At 43.5% G+C, this 23,534-nt stretch overlaps 1 protein-coding gene across 1 annotated transcript; it reads left to right on the top strand.

Moving 5' to 3' along the window:
* The first annotated feature begins 11,679 nt into the window (after nt 1-11,679).
* LOC140726450 (immunoglobulin J chain-like) lies at nt 11,680-23,534 on the top strand. Its single transcript, XM_073042864.1, has 4 exons — nt 11,680-11,837; nt 15,592-15,718; nt 16,615-16,695; nt 23,153-23,534. Exons 1-4 carry the CDS (start codon nt 11,774-11,776, stop codon nt 23,406-23,408), a joined length of 528 nt encoding a protein of 175 aa, XP_072898965.1. The 5' UTR covers nt 11,680-11,773; the 3' UTR covers nt 23,409-23,534.

The raw sequence follows: 23,534 nt of genomic DNA, 5'->3' as shown, positions 1-23,534 counted from the left end.
ATTCATCTGTTAGTAAATATTTAGGACAGAATCATTGTTGGACTGAAGTACATTCAGCAACATTTCAAAATGTTGGAAAACCACAGAACTTTTCCCATGTAAATGTTTTTATCAGAATGATACCCTAAATATCAAACAGGATGATATTCTCTTGAAATGGCAACACCTAATCACTGGTCCAAGAGTGAGAAATAACAAAGTAATCAAATTACAACAAGCAACATTAAGGTGATTCAAACAAGTATCACAACATGATCTTTGCATTATAAAATGGGGTATTTCTCTGCAACTTTCAAGGGACTATCGACAGAACTGACCACCTGTACAGCTGGAAACAGTCTTCTGAATGATCAGAATCAGATTTATTATTACTGATCCCAGTTGGCGAGCCCTCAGAAGTTAGTGATTGGAATACTAGAATATTTCTGCAAGCAAAGGAGTACTTCCATGTTCATCAGATAAGAAATTAGCAAAACAAAAAGGAGAAAAGGAAAGAACTAGTACTTAAATACATTAGGAAATCTGCAGATGCTGGAAATTCAAGCAACACACACACAAAATGCTGGTGAAACACAGCAGGCCAGGCAGCATCTATAGGAAGAAGCACTGTCGACGTTTCGGGCCGAGACCCTTCGTCAGGACTAACTGAAAGGAAAGATAGTAAGAGATTTGAAAGTAGGAGGGGGAGGGGGAAATGCAAAATGATAGGAGAAGACCGGAGGGGGTGGGATGAAGCTAAGAGCTGGAAAGGTGATTGGCGAAAGTGATACAGAGCTGGAGAAGGGAAAGGATCATGGGACAGGAAGCCTAGGGAGAAAGAAAGGGGGAGGGGGGAGCACCAGAGAGAGATGGAGAACAGGCAGAGTGATGGGCAGAGAGAGAAAGAAAAAAACTAACTATATCAGGGATGGGGTAAGAAGGAGAGGAGAGACATTAACAGAAGTTAGAGAAGTCAATGTTCATGCCATCAGGTTGGAGGCTACCCAGCCAGTATATAAGGTGTTGTTCCTCCAACCTGAGTGTGGCTTCATCTTGACAGTAGAGGAGGCCATGGATAGACATATCAGAATGGGAATGGGACGTGGAATTAAAATGTGTGGCCACTGGGAGATCCTGCTTTTTCTGGCAGACCGAGCATAGGTGTTCCACGAAACGGTCTCCCAGTCTGCGTTGGGTCTCACCAATATATAAAAGGCCACACCGGGAGCACCGGACACAGTATACCACACCAGCCGACTCACAGGTGAAGTGTCGCCTCACCTGGAAGGACTGTCTGGGGCCCTGTTCACCAGAGAAAGCAGGATCTCCCAGTGGCCACTCATTTTAATTCTACGTCCCATTCCCATTCTGATATGTCTATCCATGGCCTCCTCTACTGTCAAGATGAATCCACACTCAGGTTGGAGGAACAACACCTTATATACCGGCTGGGTAGCCTCCAACCTGACGGCATGAACACTGACTTCTCTAACTTCCGTTAATGCCCCTCCTCCCCTTCTTACCCCATCCCTGATATATTTAGTTTTCCCCCCTCCTTTTTTTTCTCTCTTTCTGCCCATCACTCTGCCTGTTCTCCATCTCCCTCTGGTGCTCCCCTCCCCCTTTCTTTCTCCCAAGGCCTCCCATCCCATGATCCTTTCCCTTCTGCAGCTCTGTATCCCTTTTGCCAATCACCTTTCCGGCTCTCAGCTTCATCTCACCCCCTCCAGTCTTCTCCTATCATTTCGCATTTCCCCCTCCCCCTCCTACTTTCAAATCTCTTACTATCTTTCCCTTCAGTTAGTCCTGATGAAGGGTCTCGGCCTGAAACGTCGACAGTGCTTCTCCTTACAGATGCTGCCTGGCCTGCTGTGTTCCACCAGCATTTTGTGTGTGTTACTTAAATACATTATCCACCCCTGCTTTACAGAGAGTACCCTCTTGTCAACGTATCCCACAGGAGTAATACCTATGCAGACAAGCCTCACACAAGGTAGTCCTCACTCAAGTTCACCATACCTCAAGCACAAGCTCACACACGTGGCGCAGTTGCGCTCAATATCAAAGTCGAGGTCAGCTCACTTTCAGAAACATAGCCACAAAGCTCTGCAGGCATTTTCTGCTGATACAGAGTTTGTCTTAAATCACAGCTGCTTAGCTAAAGCAAAGGAAAACCTTTGCCTTTATGGTGTGGAATCTATGCGTTTTGGTTAATATGGCTTTACCACTCAGAGCTGGAGACCGTATTTGCAGCCTTTCCCGACTAGGCATTCAGAACAGCATTTAAGAATAAACAGGGATTACACTGCAATATTCTAAAGGAAGTGTCCCTGGACAAGAAGAGATGCTTCCTTCACTCACTATTCTTCTCCAGCCTCAAGAGCCAGTGTAGGTTTCTCTGCCCCCTTAATTATGTCTGCCAAAACATACCCACCCACCCCTTTCCTCTCCCCAACCCATCGGTGGAGAATTCATCCAGCTGTTGTCAACACTCCTCAGTAGCTGGAAAGCTCCTCCTTGCACTGAGGTGCGACTCTCTTAAGGCTGCCTTGTGAAGTCAGAGTCATGACAATAGATGACGGACGAATGACAATTAGACTAGCAGCCTCTTTGGTCCTTGAAACAGAGCAACATTTCACGAGCAAGGTGATACCATTGTGTTCAAGCAGGCAGCTGGTACTTCCTGAAATTGCTAATTCTGTTTTAAAACTAATAAATACTATTAAAATGTATTAATTCTATTAAAAGCTCATTAGTTTCAACATTACTCTTTTCTTCTTTCTTTTAAACTGCTCAGCTTCTTAACTGGATTTATTTTTAGCTTTCCACATATCTCTATTGTGAGAATTTATAAAATTTTTCAACTACTGAGGTTTACAGATTTGCATTTGTAATATCCCATGCACTTCTGGAGGACCGCCTATTTCCTGAGCAACCCACTTAATATATCTTCAGTTTTGTCCTAAATACTTGTGTTTTTTTATTATGCATTTTTTTCAATTCTTATTACTACTTTATGCCATTTCACCATCATTTATTGACGGTTTTGTCAGAATCATGTTCCCCTGACATTAAACATCTAACGATCAAATGCCATCTGTTCCATTCACCAAGCCTGTCCTCCTTCATAATCCTGACCACAGTGTACATACCACCAGAGGCCGACTATAATCTAGCACTTGAGATACTGCATGATGCCGACTCCATACAAGAAACAGCCCATCCTGACACATTTCAGATCATAGTCGGAGATTTCAACCAGGCTTGTTTGAAGAAAACTATGCCCATTTACCATCTGTATTGAGAGACCCAGGCGAGGATGGTTGGACCCAGGTACTGGAGTACTGAAGTATCTGAGGCTGGAATTGAGACACGACGCGAGACCGAAATGAGAACAGAACACTAAACTAGATGCTAGACAATAATCCAAGTAGAGCTGATGATTAATCACTGAACTTCCATTCAGGTGCTCTGGTGTGGTTGGGTTCGTATCATAAAGCCCCACCCCTTACAAACCTGTCTGCTCAGATAGACAGTGATGGTAGTCATGGATGAGAGCCGGATCCAGGATGTCCTTTTCAGGAATCCAGCACCGTTCCTTGGGCCCAAATCTTCCCCAGTCCATGAGGAACTGACAAACACCCAGTGAATGCAAATTTCTTTGAATGGTGAAGACCTTTTCCCCATTGACAAACCTGGGTGGCCACAGGACTGATGGTGATGGGGCTAAAGGACGGGAGGTACCAGGTTTTAATTTGGAGATATGGAAAGTGGGGTTGATCTAGAGGACCTTGGGGAGCTGCAAGGTGTAAGATTTACTTTATTTGAAAACCTTGAAGGGTCCAATGAACTTGAGCTCCAGTTTCCTAGACTCCACCTGGGGAGGCAAATCCTGAGCTGAGAGCCAGACATGTTGCCTAGGCTGCAAAGGTGATGCTGTCTTCTCTTGTAGTTAGACTATACTTCAGCCTTCTGGGTAGAGGCCAACAACATCTCCCTTGCAGCATCAGAAAAGTTCTTCGGCTGCAGGACCCACAACCTCGGTCTCCTTCTGAGGGAAGAGTGGCAGAGAAGACCCAAACAGAGACATCCTGTGCGCTGAATGCTGTAAAGTGCTGTGGGCAATCTCTGCCCACATCAGTTGTTGGTCACACCACTCATTTGGTCTTTCTGAGGCCAGGCATCTTTGGGTTCATGCCAAATCTTGGTTCGCCTGCTCCGTCTGGCCATTGAAACTGCAGGTGAAACCTAGAGGAAAGACTCACTGTTGCCGCAATCAACTTACAGAATTCCCTCCAAAATCGTGTTATCAATTGGGGACTACGATCTGAACATACTCGAAAACTGTGGATTCTGAAGACCTGGTGCAGAACAATTTCAGCTAACTCCACCGCAAATGGTATTCTTTCAAAGGCAGTGCACCTGCAGGTCTTCGAAAACAATCAACAATTACCATGGTAATGGGCTTCTCCTTGGAAGGAGGAAGATCCATGACAAAGTCCATGGAGATGTGCACCCATGGTCTGTCCAAAACAGGCAGGGGGTGAAGGAGGCCTTGAAGTGGGGTATGGGGTTCCTTGGTCCTGTCGCACATCTCACATTCCTGTATGGTCGGACCTCTCTCGCCGTTCCATGCCACCAGTCCCTTCAATTGATGAACTCAGGGGCCCTGGCAATCCCTGGGTGAGCGGTCATTCCTGATGAATGTCGCCATTGAAGAACCTGAGACTGGACAGGACTTGGGACGAACAGCCAACCCAAAGGACAGTTCTTAGGGATCTCCCCTTGTGCCTGGGCTTTGCAAACAAGAGTGTTGATTCCCCAGTGAACTGGCACTCTCTCCTTGGCTTGGGGCAAAATAGTGATAGGCTGCTCCTCTTATTCAGGTTCATCAAACAAATTGGGACAAGGCATCTGGTTTCTGGGGGTTTTTTTTGGCCCAGTCGATAGCTCTGGATGAAATTAAAGCAGCTAAAGAAAAGAGACCACCTGGCCTGCCTGAAATTCAATGTCTTGGCCTCCTGAAGATGAGCCGGGTTCTTGTGGTCTCTCCAAGCAATAAAAGAGTTCTTGGCCCCCCTCAAGCCAGTGATGTCAGTCTTCCAAAGCCAACTTGACCGTGAGCAGCTATTCCTATAGTTCACCTCTGCCGGGGATAGCCATCTGAAGAAAAATGCCCATGAGTGCAATCTGCTATCCAACCGTGTCCGTTGAGCCAACACTGCACCCCTACCAACATCTGAGTCGTCCATCTCCACATCATGAACTGATATTTGAGATCTGCAAAAGATTTCTTAACTAGAGCTGTCAGCAGAGCCGTCACTGAGCTGGGGTTTCTTATGAATTTCTGGTTAAAGTTGCCTAATCCCAGGAATCACTGGTTGTGGCCAATATCTGACTGCCTGGCTCTTAGTAGACTCCACCTTGAGATTGCCATTAGAGATTATAAAACCCAAAAATTAAATGGTGGCCACATGAAATTCAGACTTCTCCAGCTTTTGATATAAAGTCCATGGTCTAAAAGCTTCTTTAAAATATCCCCGAAGTGAGCAGTGTGCTCCTCCGCGGATTCCAAGAAGATTAGGATATCATCCAAGTAGAGGAAGGCAAAGTTATGGAGAGCATCCTGGAGCACATCCTTTATAATGGTCTGGAGAACTGCTGGAGACTTCACTGAGCTGAAGGGCAAGTCCGGGTACTTTCAGTCTCTGTCGGTGTGTCGAATGTTGCTTTCCACTCACTGCCCTCTTGTGCGCAGTCAGATTGTACATACCCTGCAGGTCTAGCTCCGAGATTACTCTTGCCCCTTGAAGAAACTCAAAGGCGGTATTCATGAGCAGAAGGAGGTAATGATTCTTGGCCATTGTGCAATTCAATCCTCTGTAATCAATGCATGGCCGCAGGCTCCGGTCCTTTTTCTGTACGAAGAAGAAACCCACACTGGCTGGTGTGGTGGAGGGTTGAATGAATCCCTTTGCAAGAGCCTCCTTTATGTACTCCTCCATAGCACTTCTCTCTGTGGGACTGAAAGTGCATATAATCAACCCCATAGAAGATAAGTACCAGATAGTAGGTCTATAGCACAGTCGTAGGGTCGGTGCAGTGGAAGAGTCGAGGCCTTCCCCTTGCTGAAGATCTCTTCCAAATCCTTGTAGATGGAAGGGATTTTGACTGCTTTGGTTGTTGTAATTAACTCCAAACCTTTCTTCGAGGCTCTTTAGGTGGCGGGAGTGACTCAACAGGCCTCAGAATCCTGTCCATAGGTTCACTAGAGTCTTTCATTGAAACAGAAACCAAATCAGATTCCTAATCCTCATCCATATCCTCTGGCAATGGCAACGAGGTGCCAAGAGTCTGCGTCTAGGAGTCTTTAATTCAGTTGAGACCTGGTGGCTGGATCCCTTTGGCTTAGCAGCTAGAGTTCCAGATTGCTTGGGCACCTCCTTGGTTTGCTCCTGAACTAGAGACACCCTCTCTCTAGTTCCAGCACAGTCCTGTTGGCCAGAGCCAGCCTGTCTGTCCTTGAAGGTGGAACTGGCTCTCCAGAAGGCTTCAGGTTATCCCAAACTGAAGTTTGCCCCCTCATTAGTCTCGAGAGAGCCTGGGGGTCGAAAACATACCCCCTTGCAATGACCGGACCAAGCAATGATCTTCCCTTCCTTCCAGTTCACAGGAGGGTTATGCTGGGACTCCCAAGGTTTCCCGAGATCAGGGTTATGAGAGGCGAATCAGTGACACAGAAACTAATGTCCATCACATGATCTTCAATCTTCATCCGCAAATCCAACGTCTGCTTCCAGATCTGCCCGGACCTAGCGGACAGCCATCCAGAACAGGTGTGGGCATGGACTGGCTCAACTCCTGCAATGATATGTTTAGCCAACAGGCAGTCCTCCAGTCCAGGAGATCACCGGCTGTCCCAGAGCCCACAAAAGGCACCTCTCTTCAGTTCACACTCCAGGAGATTTCCGTCTTTGGTGTAAGACCAGAATCCATGGAGCTGGGAGTAATGGCTGTACCATCACAGTCCTCCGGAGTGATGGCTGTTACCATCACAGTCCTCCGGGGTGATGGCTGTTACCATCACAGTCCTCCGGAGTGATGGCTGTTACCATCACAGTCTTCCGGAGTGATGGCTGTACCATCACAGTCTTCCGGGGTGATGGCTGTTACCATCACAGTCCTCCGGGGTGATGGCTGTTACCATCACAGTCCTCCGGGGTGATGGCTGTTACCATCACAGTCTTCCGGAGTGATGGCTGTACCATCACAGTCCTCCGGGGTGATGGCTGTTACCATCACAGTCCTCCGGAGTGATGGCTGTTACCATCACAGTCCTCCGGAGTGATGGCTGTTACCATCACAGTCCTCCGGGGTGATGGCTGTTACCATCACAGTCCTCCGGAGTGATGGCTGTTACCATCACAGTCCTCCGGAGTGATGGCTGTTACCATCACAGTCCTCCGGGGTGATGGCTGTTACCATCACAGTCCTCCGGGGTGATGGCTGTTACCATCACAGTCCTCCGGGGTGATGGCTGTTACCATCACAGTCCTCCGGAGTGATGGCTGTTACCATCACAGTCCTCCGGGGTGATGGCTGTTACCATCACAGTCCTCCGGAGTGATGGCTGTTACCATCACAGTCCTCCGGAGTGATGGCTGTTACCATCACAGTCCTCCCGACACTGGACAGTTCTGCCAATGGCTGCAGCTTCGGACATTCAGCCTGCAGGTTACCTGCTTCCCTGCAGCACTAGCAGCCACTGATGCCGGAACCTCTCATCAGTGGAGAGTCTTGTAGGGCGATTTCCATGGGCTCGACAGGATCCTGAGCAGGAGATGGGCTGGCCATTGTCCAAGGTCGGGGAGTGGAACTGCGATGCGTTGAGGCTGGGCTTGGGCTAGGCCTCTTCGACCTCTTGAAATAGTTCCACCTTCGCTCCACCAGCTGATTATCGAGGCGGATGGACTGCTCGATTGGAACCTCTAAGTCCTCTTCCGGCTCTCCCAAGGTGAGGGCATCCTTTAGTTTGTCTCAGAGTCCATGGCAGTATAGAGTGACCAAGACATCCTTTTCCAGCCACTCTCCTGGGCCAAAGTCCAAAACTCGATGGTGTAGTTGGCCACTGACCGTCTGCCCTAACGCACCCTCATCAGGTTCGGCTTGCTCCAGTAGGATGATGAAGCATTTTCCTCGTGTCAGCCACGAATTCCTCTGAATCCAAGCAAATCTCCAACCTGCATTCCCAATGAGCAGTGGCCCAGGCCGGGGCTTTCCTGGTCCGGAGAGAGATAATGAAGGCCACCCCTCCATGCTCTGATTGGATCCGGGATGGCTGGAGTTCAACACCAGTGAGCATTGAATGAGGAAGCTGCAGAAAGACCCCAGGTCACCATCGAATCTCTCTGGGGTTGGAGGATATACTGGCTCCACAGAGCGACCAACAGCCTCACCCGAGTGACTCAGGCTTCCCCTTATGGTAGTTGGCACACAGCGACCTGGAGATCGTGTATCTCCAGGCCCTGAATCAAAGTCCTCTCACCATCTCTGGTCGCAGCGGACAAGAGACTCTGATATCCACAGAGTCCACGTCTGGCTCATTCATACTGTGATGAGAGACCTAGGTGAGGATGGTTGGGCCCAAGACCTGAATCGAGACATGATGCGAGACTAAAACCAATACAGAATACTAAACTAGACACTCAATGAGAATCCAAGTAGAGCTGATGATTGAGCACCAAACCCCCTTTTATAATCCTTAACTATTGAAATCCTGCTGCCAAAGCATGGCTGCCAATTAGCGAGACGGTCCTGAATCCTTGAAGGGACTGTGCTAACTATCCATATTCTGGAGAGCTGGAGAGTCTAAGCCCCAGAATCTGGTGTGGTTGGTTGTATATTCAGCATAGAATCTGTGACGATAAGGAACACCTACCCTACCATGCCCAGACTGCATTTCAGTAGATCTGATCACTTGGCTGTCCTTCTGCCAGCACACAGGCAGAGGCGAAAGAGCAAAACCCCAGAGATTAGGACAACAAGCAGGAGGTTGCGAGAGGCAGAGAAGCAGCCACAGGAGTGCTTTGAGTCGGTGGACTGGGCCGTGTTCAAGGACTCATCTGTGAACCTGAGTGAATACACCATGGTTGTAACAGACTTCATTAAATGAGTTGCAGACAAGCATGTTCCACAAAGTCATTGAGAGTCTTCCCCAGTCAAAAGCTGGAAGAACTGTGAGATCTGCAGTCTGCTGAGGGCCAGATGAGAAGCATTCAAGTCTGGTGAGCAAGAAAGTTACAAGAGGTTCAGCATGATTTCTGGAAAGCCATCTCTCAGCTAAAGAGGTAATTCCAGACTAAACGTGAATCAATGATAGATGCTTGACATTTGTGGCAGGGCTTGAATACTATCACCTCTTATAAAGTTAATTCAAGCGACATAGGGGACATAATTTCTTCACTTCCAGATGAGCTCAATGCCTTCTATGCTCACTATGTTTGTCAAAACATGGAGGAACCATCACAGACTCCCACAGCCCCAATGATCCTATGATTCCAGTCCCTGAAGCCAACTTGTGAGCATCCTTCAGGAGGGTGAACCCATGAAGAGTATCCGGCACAGACGGGGTACCTGGCTGAGTACTAAAGACCTATGCTGATCAACTGGTTGGAGAGTTCACTGAGATCTTTAACCTCTTGCTTTGACAGTCTGAGGTACTCACTTGCTTCAAGTAGGCTTCAATTATACCGGTGCCCAAGAAGAGCGTGGTGTCATCCAGTAGCACTTACATCCACAGTGATGAAGTGCTTTGAGAGGTTGGTGATGAAACACATCAACTCCTGCCTGAGAAGTGAATTAGATCCACTCCAATTTGCCTACTGGAGCAACAAGTCAGACAGACAGACAGACAGACAGACATACTTTATTGATCCCGAGGGAAACTGGGTTTCATTACAGTCGCACCAACCAAGAATAGCGTAGAAATATAGCAATATAAAACCATGAATAATTAAGTAATAATAAATAAATTATGCCAAGTGGAAATTAGTCCAGGACCAGCCTATTAGCTCAGGGTGTCTGACACTTCGAGGGAGGAGTTGTAAAGTTTGATGGCCACAGTCTAAGACAGATGCAATCTCGCTGCCTCTTCACTCAACCCTGGAACATCTGGACAGCAAAGATGCATACATCAGGATGCTGTTCATCAACTACAGCTTGGTATTCGATGCCATCATCACTTCAAAACTAACCAATAAGCTCCTAGACCTTAGCCTCAATACTTCCTTCAGCAATTGGATCTTCGATTTCCTCACTTGCAGACCTCAGTCAGTTTGGATTGTCAATAACATCTCCTCCACGATCTCCATCAGCACAGATGCACCACAATCTGTGCACTTAGACCCCTGCTCAAATCACTTTACACTTATGACTGTGTGGCTAAGCACAGCTCCAACACCATATTCAAGTTTGCTGACGACACCACTGTCATAGGCTGAATCAAAAGTGGTGATGAATCAGCGTATAGGAGGGAGATTGAAAATCTGGCTGAGTGGTGCCACAACAACAACCTCTCACTCAATGTCAGCAAGGCCAGGGGGCTGATTATTGACTTCAGGAGAAGGAAAGCAGAGGGCCATCAGCCAGTCCTCATTGGCGGATCAGCTATTTTAAAGTCCTTGGCATTATTATTTCAAATGGCCAGTTCTGGATGCTGCACAAATGTGAATTACAAAGAAAGCACAGCAGCACTTCTATTTCCTTAGGAGTTTGTGGAGGTTTGGCATGACATCTAAAACTTCAACAAAATAATATAGATATGCAGTGGAGAGAATATTGATAGGCTGCGTCAGAGCCTGTTATAGAAACACCAATGCCCTTGAACAGAAAATCCTGAATATGGCCCAGTCCATCACAGGTAAAGCCCTCCCCACCATTGAGCACATCTACATGGAACATTGCCACAGAAAAGCAGCATCCATCTTCAGGGACCCCACCACCCTGTTCTCACTGCTGCCATTAGGAAGAAGGTACAGAAGCCTTAGAGCTCACTCCACAAGGTTCGGGAACAGTTACTACCTCTCACCAATGAATTTCTTAAACCAACTCACTCAACTTCACTTGCTCCATCATTGAAATGTTCCCACAACCTATGGACTCACTTTCAAAGACTCTTCATCTCATCTTCTCAATATTTATTGCTGATTTATTTGTTGTTATTATTTTGTCCCTTTTGTATTTGCACAGTTTGTTGTCTTTTGCACACTGGTTGAACATTCAAGTTGGTGTGATCTTTCATTGATTCTGTTACAGTTATTATTATTCTATAGAATTATTGAGTATACTCACAAGAAAACGAATCTCAGGGTTGTATATGGTGACATTATATGTACTTCGATAATAAATTTAGTTTGAACTTTGGACTTTTATATTTCATCCCCCAGTGGGTCTCCATTGCTCCTTGCACTGCACAGAACCACACTAGCATTTTTCTACTCAGGAAAAAACTCTTTGTAAGATATAGAATTGTGGTTAAGTAAGTGTCTGAATTAATTAAAGATGCACCCTTTTGTCTTTTAAAATCTCCCTATTCAAAGGCAAGAGAGCTCGCATCTGGTTTCTGTATTGAAACTACTTCTTAAAATAGAACCCGAAAATGATCTGGAGCTCTTTGAAGAAATAAGTCGTAGAACAGGCAAAATGGGTTGGTCTTTGGTTTTGCTGAAGCTCACAAATCAGTCTAGGTGAACACCGAGAGCACAAGAGGAGGATCAAGGAAGCTGACACTCCAGCTATGAAGAGCAAGCAAATGCTGAGGCCTTTTGCAGCAATTCTCCTTTTCACTGTTCTTGCAACAGGTGTGATGTTTAATTATTACACTTTTCATTATGCAATGTGTCATGTAAATACTTCCTCCTTTGTTTATCAATAGAGACTTAGGAAATACAAAATCATAGAAAGCTGATGAAGAATGAGAATTTTCTTCCTGATAATGAGAGAAATGACTGATAGTACATGGAGACATTGGTAGAGAAGATGTTGATTAAGTTTGGTGTGGATAGATTTGTAGGCAGTGATATTGTATTTATATGGTCATTTCACATGGATAGGATTGTCTCAACATTTGGTGGTACCATTGATTTAGCGATACTGTGTGTCATACTGTGTATTCCCTTGGTCAAATGTTCATTGTTTTTCATTTTTTACTTATATTGTTCCAACCATACTTGAGCAACCATTTAAATGAGTCTCTGTTACAGAATGTTTAGTTTTTAATCATTTTAAGTTAGTTACAGATTATCACTTATAGCAGTCTGTCACGTGTACATCTATTGAGTGAGAATGTTAGCTCTTCACCAGAGGCACCTCAGTGGGATTGTTGGGTTCTTTATCTCTATTCAGTTATGTATACTGAGTGTTAGAACATGTCCTAAAACAAGCCAAATGATTTATCATAATTCCATATCCAAGCTACTAGACTAATACTGAGTCATAAACCAAATGATTAAGGATTAACTATGACTCATAGTTTTATTGAAGTTTTATTTTTTTAACTATCAAAGTTAATGGAAAGTTGAGAGATTCTGACAGAACATTGCAAGACCATTGTAAAATATAAAAATATGAGAGTACTCCAAGATCAACAAAAAAGGTTTAAACTGTAACAGTTCATATAGATTGTAAAAGATTAAATGAAGTTACTGTGGGCCCCCATCAGACTGAAACCGGAGAAATTATGTTGGATAACAAAGCAAACCCAGATAGATTAAATGAATATTCTGTGTTTGTTGTGACAGAGTAAGTCTCAGAAAACCATGTGGAAATATGCAGTCATTGAGAATGAGTAAGGAGAAAAAGAACTTAAACTATCTTATGTGGTGTATTTGGTAATTCAGAATTTAATCAATAAAGTATTGTAAAATAAGAAGATAATTAAATCCCACATATTGAAGGCAGTATTCTGGTTAATAGATAGAGAAATCATAAATAGGTTATTTTCAGGTTCAGTGCTCGGGCAGCAGCTGTTGATAATCTACCACATTATGGAGGTAATGTAAAATACTCAAATTTGCACTACATTGCTAAGAGGCAATATTGGTTGTGAGAAGGGTGCAGAGAGGCATCAGGGAGTTAGAGACAGATTACAAAAATAGACAAAGCATGATTGTGGCAAAATGTGATTTTCATCCACTTAGATAGAAAAAATATAGAAAGCCGGTGTTATCTTTAAACTGGTGAAGATTGAATGGTTTTGCTGCTTCGAGGAACTTGGGTGTCTTCTTACTTGAATTATTAAAAATTCAGGAACAGCCTCTTCCCCTCTGCCATCTAAATGGACATTGAACCCAAGAACATCACCTCACTTTTTATTATTTCTGTTTTTATACTGCTATTTTTAATGTTACTATTTAATATACATTTAATAAGTATATATGTATTTACTGTAATTTATTTTTTTCTATATTCGTCATGTATTGCATTATACTGCTGCTGCTAAATTAACAAATTTCACAACATATGCCAGTGATATTAAACCTGATTCTGATTCTGAAAAGTTAATGTGCAGGCAAAACAAGCAATTAGGTATGTTGGCTTTTATTGCAAAAAGACATGAGCACAGGACCTAAAGATCTCTTAATGCAATTATGTAGACTTACTGAGGCTGAATCTAGAATATTTTGTACATATCCCCTTACATAAGGCAGTCTACATTTGCCATTCAGAAAATGCTACAAGGTTCACCAGACTGATGCCGATCTGGAGGGTTTGTTACCATATAACCATGTAACAATTACAGTATGGAAACAGGCCATCTCTGCCCTTCTAGTCAGTGCTGACACTTACACTCACCTCGTCCCACTGGCCCGCACTCAGCCCATAACCCTCCATTCCTTTCCTATCCATATACCTAGCCAATTTTACTTTAAATGACAATACCAAACCTGCCTCTACCACTTCTACTGGAAGCTCATTCCACACAGCTACCACTCTCTGAGTAAAGAAATTCCCCCTCGTGTTACCCTTAAACCTTTGCCCCCTAACTCTCAAATCATGTCCTCTTGTTTGAATCTCCCCTACTCTCAATGGAAAAAGCCTATCCATGTCAACTCAATCTATCCCCCTCATTATTTTAAATACCTCTATCAAGTCTCCCCTCAACCTTCTACGCTCCAAAGAATAAAGACCTAACTTGTTCAATCTTTCCCTGTAACTTAGGTGCTGAAACCCAGGTAACGTTCTCGTAAATCTTCTCTGTACTCCCTCTATTTTGTTGATATCTTTCCTATAATTCGGTGACCAGAACTGTACACAATACTCCAAATTCGGCCTTACCAATGCCTTGTACAATTTCAACATTACATCCCAACTCCTATACTCAATGCTCTGATTTATAAAGGCCAGCATACCAAAAGCTTTCTTCACCACCCTATCCACATGAGATTCCACCTTCAGGGAACTATGCACCATTATTCCTAGATCACTCTGTTCTACTGCATTCTTCAATGCCCTACCATTTACCATGTATGTCCTATTTGGATTATTCCTAGCAAATTTGGACTATTCCTACCAAAGAGAGATTTAGCAGACTGAGGCTCTATTAAGATAGACTTATTAGAGGACTCTATTGCATCGGACATATTAGAGTGTGCAGTGATTTTCCATATCTCATTGAAATATGTGAAATCCTTATGAGCCTGACAGGGTAAAATCAGGGATAATGTTTCCCTTGACTAGAGTATCTAGAATCAAGGGTTACATTAAAAAAATGTCAGGCCATTCAGGAGAGATGGGAAAGGAACTCTTCACCCAGAGGACACTGAATGCTTGGAATTATCTATCTAAGGAATCTGTAGAAGTTCAGGCACAAAATACGTTTGAGACAGATATCACTAGATATCAAGGGAGTCGAGAGAGATGAGGAAGTGAGATTGAGGAGAAACTTCAGCTACGATCTTAATGCCTGGCAGGGGCACAAATGAACAAAAGGCCTACTTTTGCTTCAATTTCTTAAGTTCTAATGTGTTACAAGTTTGAGGATAAGAGTAAAGATAAAACAATTTCTAATTAAGATAACGTGCTAAATGACTGTGGTCATGGATTATATAATCCACAAGCCTTTCACCACATGTGCTAATGACTGAAGTGAAATCGATATTTTCAGAATAAAAGTAGTTATATTATTTTGCAGAGTAATGCCCGCTGTGTGATAGGATATTAATTTGGGACAGCTTAGACAACTTCAGCACTTGCTATGAAAGCTTGTTTCTAATTAGGCACTGCTGATGAGGTTTGGGCATTTGAGGATTGTGTCCATAGTCACCTAAACTTCAGATCACTTGCTTTTCCTTTCCAATCCTCTTCCAGATCCTGACCTCCAATTCCACACCACTATCCTTTCATTAAAGGACATCTGTCCTTTAGTTTTCTCTTACAGCAATAGATTTAAAGCAGACAGAAAGCAGAGCTATCTTATCTTTACTTTCTGATACTATAGATTTGCCTATACTAGGAAGCCAATTAACAGATACTTCAGCGAACACCCGGATTTGCTATACAAAAGATACCACCTGCTTATTTATAATAATTGTGTTACTGTCTGCTGTTTTATAGCCATTGCTGAAAGCCATCTTCTAGTTAAATCAAAATGTAAGTGCATGACTGTGACATCCAAAACAATTGTTACTGAATTGCCTACTGGTGAACATGTGGAGCAGCATGTGAGGGACATAAGAATTATGTAAGTAAATGCATTTTAATTTGATGATCACACTGCTTTATGCTAATTTTTCCTACTAACTGGAAAGTGGTTGTAGATAATTTTGTTACTGTGGGTCACTGAATTAGTGTATCGGACGGAATCAGATCACATCCCCACACCTAACAATCTTCTTATTTCCAAAATGAACACAGAAGCTTGAAAACTATAAAAGCTAAGATTAATTTGTAAATGCAAGAACTCCAGTGTTAAGTTCCAGTAGAAAGAGAAGCATTAGTTAAGGTCCATTTATTAAAGTTGGTGCCTTTTTCACATAACTGTTGCTGCATCAAGCTAAAAACTGTATGTAGTGGTATCTGTAGTGAAGATACCTCGCATAATGAATAGTTGTTGTTGCTGGGCAAGGAGCAGCCCATGAGCAGTTCACGGGCTGTGTAGTGACTATAAGAAATACTGGGCTCATGGAAAAGAATAGACAGCATCAAACCCACACGTGGAAGTTTTATCTATCCCCAAAGGCACTAACAGAATGTGATCCGATTTATTTCTTGCCAACTATTTTATCTAAATTTCTGGGAAACATTTCTAGTTATTGAGATAATTAACTCACATGCTGACATAAAAGCTTGCTGTATATCCTTTCCTGGAGCAACTTATGTCATCCAAAACTGATTAATGTTCAACTTGATCTGATCATGGTGAGGTTTGCAAATTAACTGGTGCAATAGATACGCAAAATGCCCTCCCTTCCTATTGTTATTGCTACGTAGGTGATTATTTTAGATATTGACTGTTTCCTTTAATTAGCAACATTACCCTAGCCACATCAGCAATGATCTGTGCAGAATGATGGCAGGGCATTTAGCTGCCAATCTCCAGCACTCCTAAAATGACTGCTAACTGTTCTTCTATTACAGCGTTCCTATGAGGAGCAGAGAGAATATGTCAGATCCATCCTCCCCCATTCGGACCAAGTTCATCTACAAGATTTCTGATTTGTATGATATTTATTTTTGTCAGTTTTTTTTACAATATATATTTAGAACGAGTTTCAGAATACACCCTACACCTGGCATCTGGTGTTTCTATTTCAATATATGGCATGCATGGTGTAACTAGGCCAGCTCAAGGCTAAAGAAATTTCTCTGCATCTCTGTTCTGAAAGGGTGCCCCTCTATCCTAAGGCTGTGCCCTCTTGTCCTAGACTCTCCCACCATGGGAAACATCCTTTTCACAACGACTCTCTCTAGGCTTTTCAAAAGGTTTCAATGAGATCCCCTGTCATCTTTCTGAATTCCAGTGAGCACAGGCCCAGAGTACAGAGCCATCAAAAGTTCCTCGTATAATAACCCTTTAATTGCTGGAATCATCCTTGTGAACCCCCTCTGGACCCTCTCCAATGCCAGTACATCTTTTCTAAGACGAGAGGCCCAAAACTGTTCACAATACTCAAGGTGAGGCCTTACCAGTGCTTTATAAAGCCTCAGCATCACATCCTTGCTCTTGAAATGAATGATAACATGGCATTTCCCTTCCTCACCACTGACTCAACCTGCAAATTAACCTTCAGGATGTTCTGCACAAGGACTCCCAAGTCCCTCTGCATCTCAGATTCCTGGATTTTCTCCCCGTTTAGAAAACAGTCTGCACATATATTTCTACCGCCAAAGTGCATGACCATGCATTTTTCAACATTGTGTTTCATTTGCCACTTCCTCACCCATTCTCCTAATCTGTCTAAATCCTTCTGCATTCTACCTGTTTCCTCAACAATACCTTCCCCGCCACCAATCTTCATATCATCTGCAAACTTGGCAACAAAGCCATCTATTCCATCATCTAAATCATTTATATACAACATAAAACAAAGTGATCCCAACACCGACCCCTGCAGAACACCACTAGTCACTGGCAGCCAACCAGAAAAGGATCCTTTTATTCCCGCTCACTGCTTCCTACCAATCAGCCAATGCTCTAATGATGCCAGTAACTTTCCTGTAATACCATGGGCTCTTAACTTGGTAAGCAGCCTCACGTGTGGCACCTTGTCAAGGGCCTTCTGAAAATTCAAATACACAACATCCACTGCATCCCCGTTATCTATTCTACTTGTAATCTCCTCAAAAAATTCCAACAGGTTCATCAGGCAGGATTTTCCCTGAAGGAAACCATGCTGACTTTGTACTATCTTGTCCTGTGTCACCAAGTACTCCATCACCTCATCCTTAACAATTGACTCTAACATCTTCCCAACCACTGAGGTCAGGTTAAATTGTCTATAATTTCCTTTCTGCTGCCTTCCTCCTTTCTTAATGAGTGGAGTGACATTTGCAATTTTCCAGCCCTCTGGCGCCATACCAGAGTCCAGTGATTTTTGAAAGATTATTTGTAATGCCGCCACAATCTCTAACGCAACCTCTTTCAGAACCCTAGGGTGCAGTTCATCTGGTCCAGGTGACTTATGTAATTTTAGGTCTTTCAGTTTTTTGAGCACCTTCTTTCTTGTAACAGTAACTGCACCCACTTCTCTTCCTTCACACACTACAACATCAGGCATACTGCTGGTGTCTTCCATAGTGAAGACTGACGCAAAATACTCATTTAGTTCATCTCCCTGACCCTCGTTATTATTTCTCCTGCCTCATCTTCTTGCAGTCCTATATCCACTCTCATTTCTCTTTTATTTTCAACATACTTGAAAAAGCTTTTTTGAAAAAGTTTGAAGTTAATAACTCATCTCCTGCTACCTTAAGCCACAAATCACCCCTCGTATTTTACCATTTGAGTATTTCTTCATTTTTGGAATACACATGACCTGCACCTTCCTCATTTTTCCCAGAAACTCACGTCGTTGCTGCTCTGCTGACATCCCTGCCAGCAGCTGCTTCCAATTTACTTTGGCCAACTCCTCTCTCATACCGCTGTAATTTCCCTTACTCCACTGAAATACTGCTATGTCAGACTTTACTTACTCATGATCAAATTTCAAATTAAATACAATCATATTGTAATCCCTGGTTCCTAAGGGCTCTTTTACCTTAAGCTCCCTGATCACACCCAATCAGGTATAGCTGATCCCCTAGTAGGCTCAATGACAAACTGCTCTAAAAAGCCATCTCTTAGGCATTCAACAAATTCACTCTCGAGATCCATTACCAACCTGATTTTCCCAATCATCCTGCATGTTAAAATCTCCCATGACTACCATTAACATTACCCTTTTAACTCCCCTTTTCTATTTCCTATTGTAACCTGTGGTCCACCTCCCAGCCTGTTGGGAGGCCTGTATATAACTGCCATCAATGTCCTTTTACCCCTGCAGTTTCTTAACTCAACCCACAAGGATTCAACATCTTCCAATCCTACGTCACATCTTTCTACTGATTTGAGGTCATTCTTTACCAGTAGAACACCGCCCCCTCTGCTTACCTTCCTATCCCTCCGATATAATGTGTAACCTTGGACATTTAGCTCCCAACTACAACCATCCTTCAACCACAATTCAGTGATGGCCCCAACATCATACTTGGCAATCTGTAATAGTGCAACAAGGTCAATAGACCACTGTAAATTGGCCCTAATGTACAGATGAGTGGTAAAAGTTAATAGTAAATGTAGAGAGAATAAAATGGTTTGAGCAACATACACAAAATGCTGAAGGAACTCAGCATGTCAGGCAGCACCTGAATGGGAGATTAGGAGAACGTTTTCGTTCTGATGATCGTTAAGGTTTGTGATCTATAGTAAGAAAGAGGAGGATTAAATTCTTCTTGGGCTTCCAGTCAGGTACAGGTATTGATTATACAGGACGTTTGATGACAAACTCTACCATCTCCTGAGATGATGCCTGGGCAAGTCTAGTCCAGTGGTATTTATACCCCGTAGTACATCCCTCTTAATTGGTTAGTCCTCATCCAAACAAGTTTCCACTCTCCCACCTTCCTTACATTCGAATTTCAGGATCAATGAGCTCAGGAGATGTATCCATTTGGGTTACCCTGAGAAACCTGCAGCAGCACAACATTGTATTCCCAATGGCCATTGAATTAACTTCGATGGCACAAAACTATTGTGCCACACCAATGGCTTTTGGGACCGCCTAGTAAAGGAAACCATTGAAACAAAACTACAGGAAAATAACTTTAACAAGGATGAAGGCCTTGCTCTAAGCAAGAGTTGGAATTCGATTCCGATCAGGAGGGATGGACAACGGGGTTATAAGTACCATAGGACTAGACATACCCAGGCATCATCCCTGAAGAAGATGGAACAGTTTGCAACTGCAACATTGGTTATAAACGAAACCTGTACCCAGCTGGAAGCCCAACAAGATTTTATTCATCATATATGCCAGGAAAGCACTCAAACCTTTTTCATGAAAGGGGAGCTTTCAATAGGCAATAAATGTATATTTAAAGAGGGCTAATTTGGGGGTAAAGCTGGATGTAGAATTAAACAGGATACCTATGTTGAAGCACTACAAACAACAGTGTCTGAATAGTCTCTAACATTCCAAAGCCTTGTTTAATGGCATAAAGACAAGGGAGGAAGAATACAAGAATTAAATGCCAATGTGTGGTTGACACTAAAACAAGAATAGTCCTCTAAACTGTTCATGTTCCCAAGACCCTGACATAACTTTGATGGAAGTTTAATATGCGTTCCCTTTGAACAGATAGATGGAGTTACATTCTCCCAGCTCCTGTGACCCGGTGCAATGCTGACCTCTGCCGTAGAGTTTGCACATTCTCTTGTGACATTTTTGTTTCTGCGAATGCTCTGGTTTACTCCCACTTCCCAAAAGCACGTGGGTCAGCAGACTGTCAAACTACTTGCTAACAGCAGTATGATTGGAAGGGTATCAAGATTGCATTAATTTTTCAACTTCTACAACAGGGCTGGTTGTATTATTGATCAGAGATAAGTCTTCTTCTTACTCTTCTTCTTCTTGCTCCCTTAACTCCTGGTGGAGTCGTCGGGGTGCCGTCATGACCAGCTTTGCACCGTCTGTTCCATCTGTCACGGTTGTGTGCCAGGGCCTGGGTCACCGTAAATGTTTTCCCTGTCCATTCTCTAATGTTGTCCATCCATCTTTTCTCTGTCTGCCTCTCCTTTTCCCCTCCACAGTTCCTTGTAGAATGGTCTTTGCAAGGCCACTGGATCTTGTTACGTGGCCGTACCATCTCAGCTTTCTTTTCTTCACCGTTGAGAGAAGGTCGTCATGAGGGCCAACGTGGTGCTGGATGGTCTTGTGGACCTGCTCGTTTGTGATGCGGTCCAAGTATGAGATGCCCAAGATGTTGCAATAGCATCTCATTTCCAATGCCTGTAGTGAACATGCCAAATCAATAGGAAAATTAATTAAGAAAGCAGAGGAATTATTTTGACATGTTCCTGTCAGAACTAAGGGCAAAAGTGAGACCCCTGGTTGATGAAGGATATCGATGCTCCAGTCAGGAAAAAGGACAATTAAGAGGCCCAACATGCCAACTGTTCATTTCCCTCCATAGATGCTGCCTGACATGCTGAGTTCCTTCAGTATTTTGTGTGTATTGTAGCTGGGGTCAAGCAAATCCCCAAAGGAGTATAGAGATATAGGAGTGTAATGTAATTTCCCTTTAAATCTACAAGGATGCAAGAATACACTGAATAGGGATATAGGAAGGGCAAAGGGAGCCTTGGCACACAAAATAAAGGAAATTCATAACAGATTCTCTAACTATAACAAAACAGTAACCAAAGAGAGAGTAAGATCCCCTTAAATGTCAGTTTTCATCTATGGTGGAGCCATGAGATATGGATAATGTCTTAAGTCAATACTTCTTGACTGTATTTACCATGGAGAAGGTCGAGCAAACTAGTGATTTCAGGGGAGAGAGCCAGAATGTCCTGGAACATATTGCTACTGTGAAAGAGAAGGTGTTGGCAGATTTAAAGGTGAATAAATTCCTGGGGGCCCACCAAGTGGACATTTTGGGAATACAGGAATTTGCTAGGGCCCTGGCAGAGATAGATATATTAGCATTGGGTTGCAGCTGTGGTACTGGAGACTGGGAGGTAGCTAATGTGTTTTTTTATTTAAAAGAAGGCTGTAAGGACAACCCAATGAACTACAGGAGAAAGGCCTAACATCAGCGGTGGCAAAGTTACCAGAAGGAATTCTGACAGACAGAACCTAGCTGCATGGGTAAAGGAGAGGACTGGTTAGAAATAGGTAACATGGTTTGTGCATGGGACAGTGTGTTTCAACTTGATTAAGTTTATTGAAGAGGAAACCAAGAGAATTGACAAAGGCAGGGCAGTAGAAGTTGTCTATATGGACTTTTGCAAGGCTCTCACAGAGGCCCTGTGTGGTAGACTGGTCCGGCAGGATAGATCACATGGAATAGCCGACTGGATACAGAATTGGCTTGATGGTAGGAGTCCAAAGATGGAAGTGGAGATTGTTTTATTTTCGTTTGGAGACCAGTGACAGCAATGTGCCACAAAGATTGGCGCTGAGTTCCCTATTGTTGGTGGCGATATTAACAATTTGGAGGACAATGTAGTTGGAATAGTAAGCAAGTCTGTGGATGACACCAGGCATGGTGAACAGTGCAGAAAATTACCTAAAATCACAACAAAATCAAGATAAACTGGGGAAATAGGCCATGGAATGGCAGGTGAAAGTGATGCATTTTGGGAAGTTTAACCAGAGCAGAACATACATTAAAATGTACAGGCCAGAGGACTGGGTGATGGAAGAGAATAGAGAGGCTGAGTCGGACAAATACATACTTCCCTCAAAGTGGTGGCACGGATAAATGAAGTTGTGAAGGAGGCATTTGACATGTTTGCCTTCATCAGTCAGGACTTGGGACATCATGTTATAGCTGTAGAAAACTTTGAGACTGTACAGTGTGCAAATCTGGTCTCGTAGCTATATAAAACATGTCACTACATTGAAGATTCACGGGGATGTATCCGGGATTGGATCATGAGAAGGCTGGAGTTGTTTTCACTGGAGTGTAGGAGACTGAGGGTGTGCTTTACAAGATCACGAGGGGCAAAGACAAGACGAATGCTCAGAGCTCTTTCCTCAGGGCAAAGGGAGTCTAAAAGTAGAAGGAAAAGATTTAGTGTGAAATGACAAAGATTTAAAGGAGCCCTGAGGATCAACATTTTCCACACAGATGGCTGTGGGAACATTGAACAAGTTGCCAGAAGAAATGATAAAGGTGGACACAATTACAACACTTGAAAGGAAGACAGGTACATTAATAGGAATGGGTTAGAGGGATACGGGCAACTGGGGCTAGCTCAGGTAGACAACATGGTTGGCCTGGACAGATTGGGAGAAGAGGGCCTGCTTCCATTCAGTAGAGCTTTACGACTCCGAGGACACACTGTGATTTTCAGAAGACAGTATTGTAAGTGCGATAGAAATTACATCTCTAATCAAATATTTTGTTACAGCTGCAAGAACTGCAACCAAGAACAAACCCTCCCTGGAGAGCCCGAGTGCAAACCCCCACCCCCTCCTGCAGATACCTGTTACAGCCGTAGCAACACGTGCCTGCACCAAACAATCAACATGGGAGATGGCAAACAAATGGACGCTGTTCAGAATCCTGAATGTCTCGACGATAAACCAAACCACTGGATCCCAAAGCCTACATTGCCTCCTATTGAAACGACACGAGACTATTCTTCCATGTCAGATGCTCCATAGGCTGTTCTTCAAAGAACTGCATTTAATTCTTCAGAGAATGTCATTAATACATTTTCTGCTTTGACATTGTCACTTTTGCTTTTTGTCATCCTTAAACAGATCATAAAATGCTTCATACCTTCAAAA

Source organism: Hemitrygon akajei, chromosome 4 (genome assembly GCF_048418815.1).
Source record: "Hemitrygon akajei chromosome 4, sHemAka1.3, whole genome shotgun sequence".
In the NCBI taxonomy this organism is placed as follows: Eukaryota; Metazoa; Chordata; class Chondrichthyes; order Myliobatiformes; family Dasyatidae; genus Hemitrygon; species Hemitrygon akajei.
This window is presented reverse-complemented; position numbering and strand designations above follow the sequence as displayed.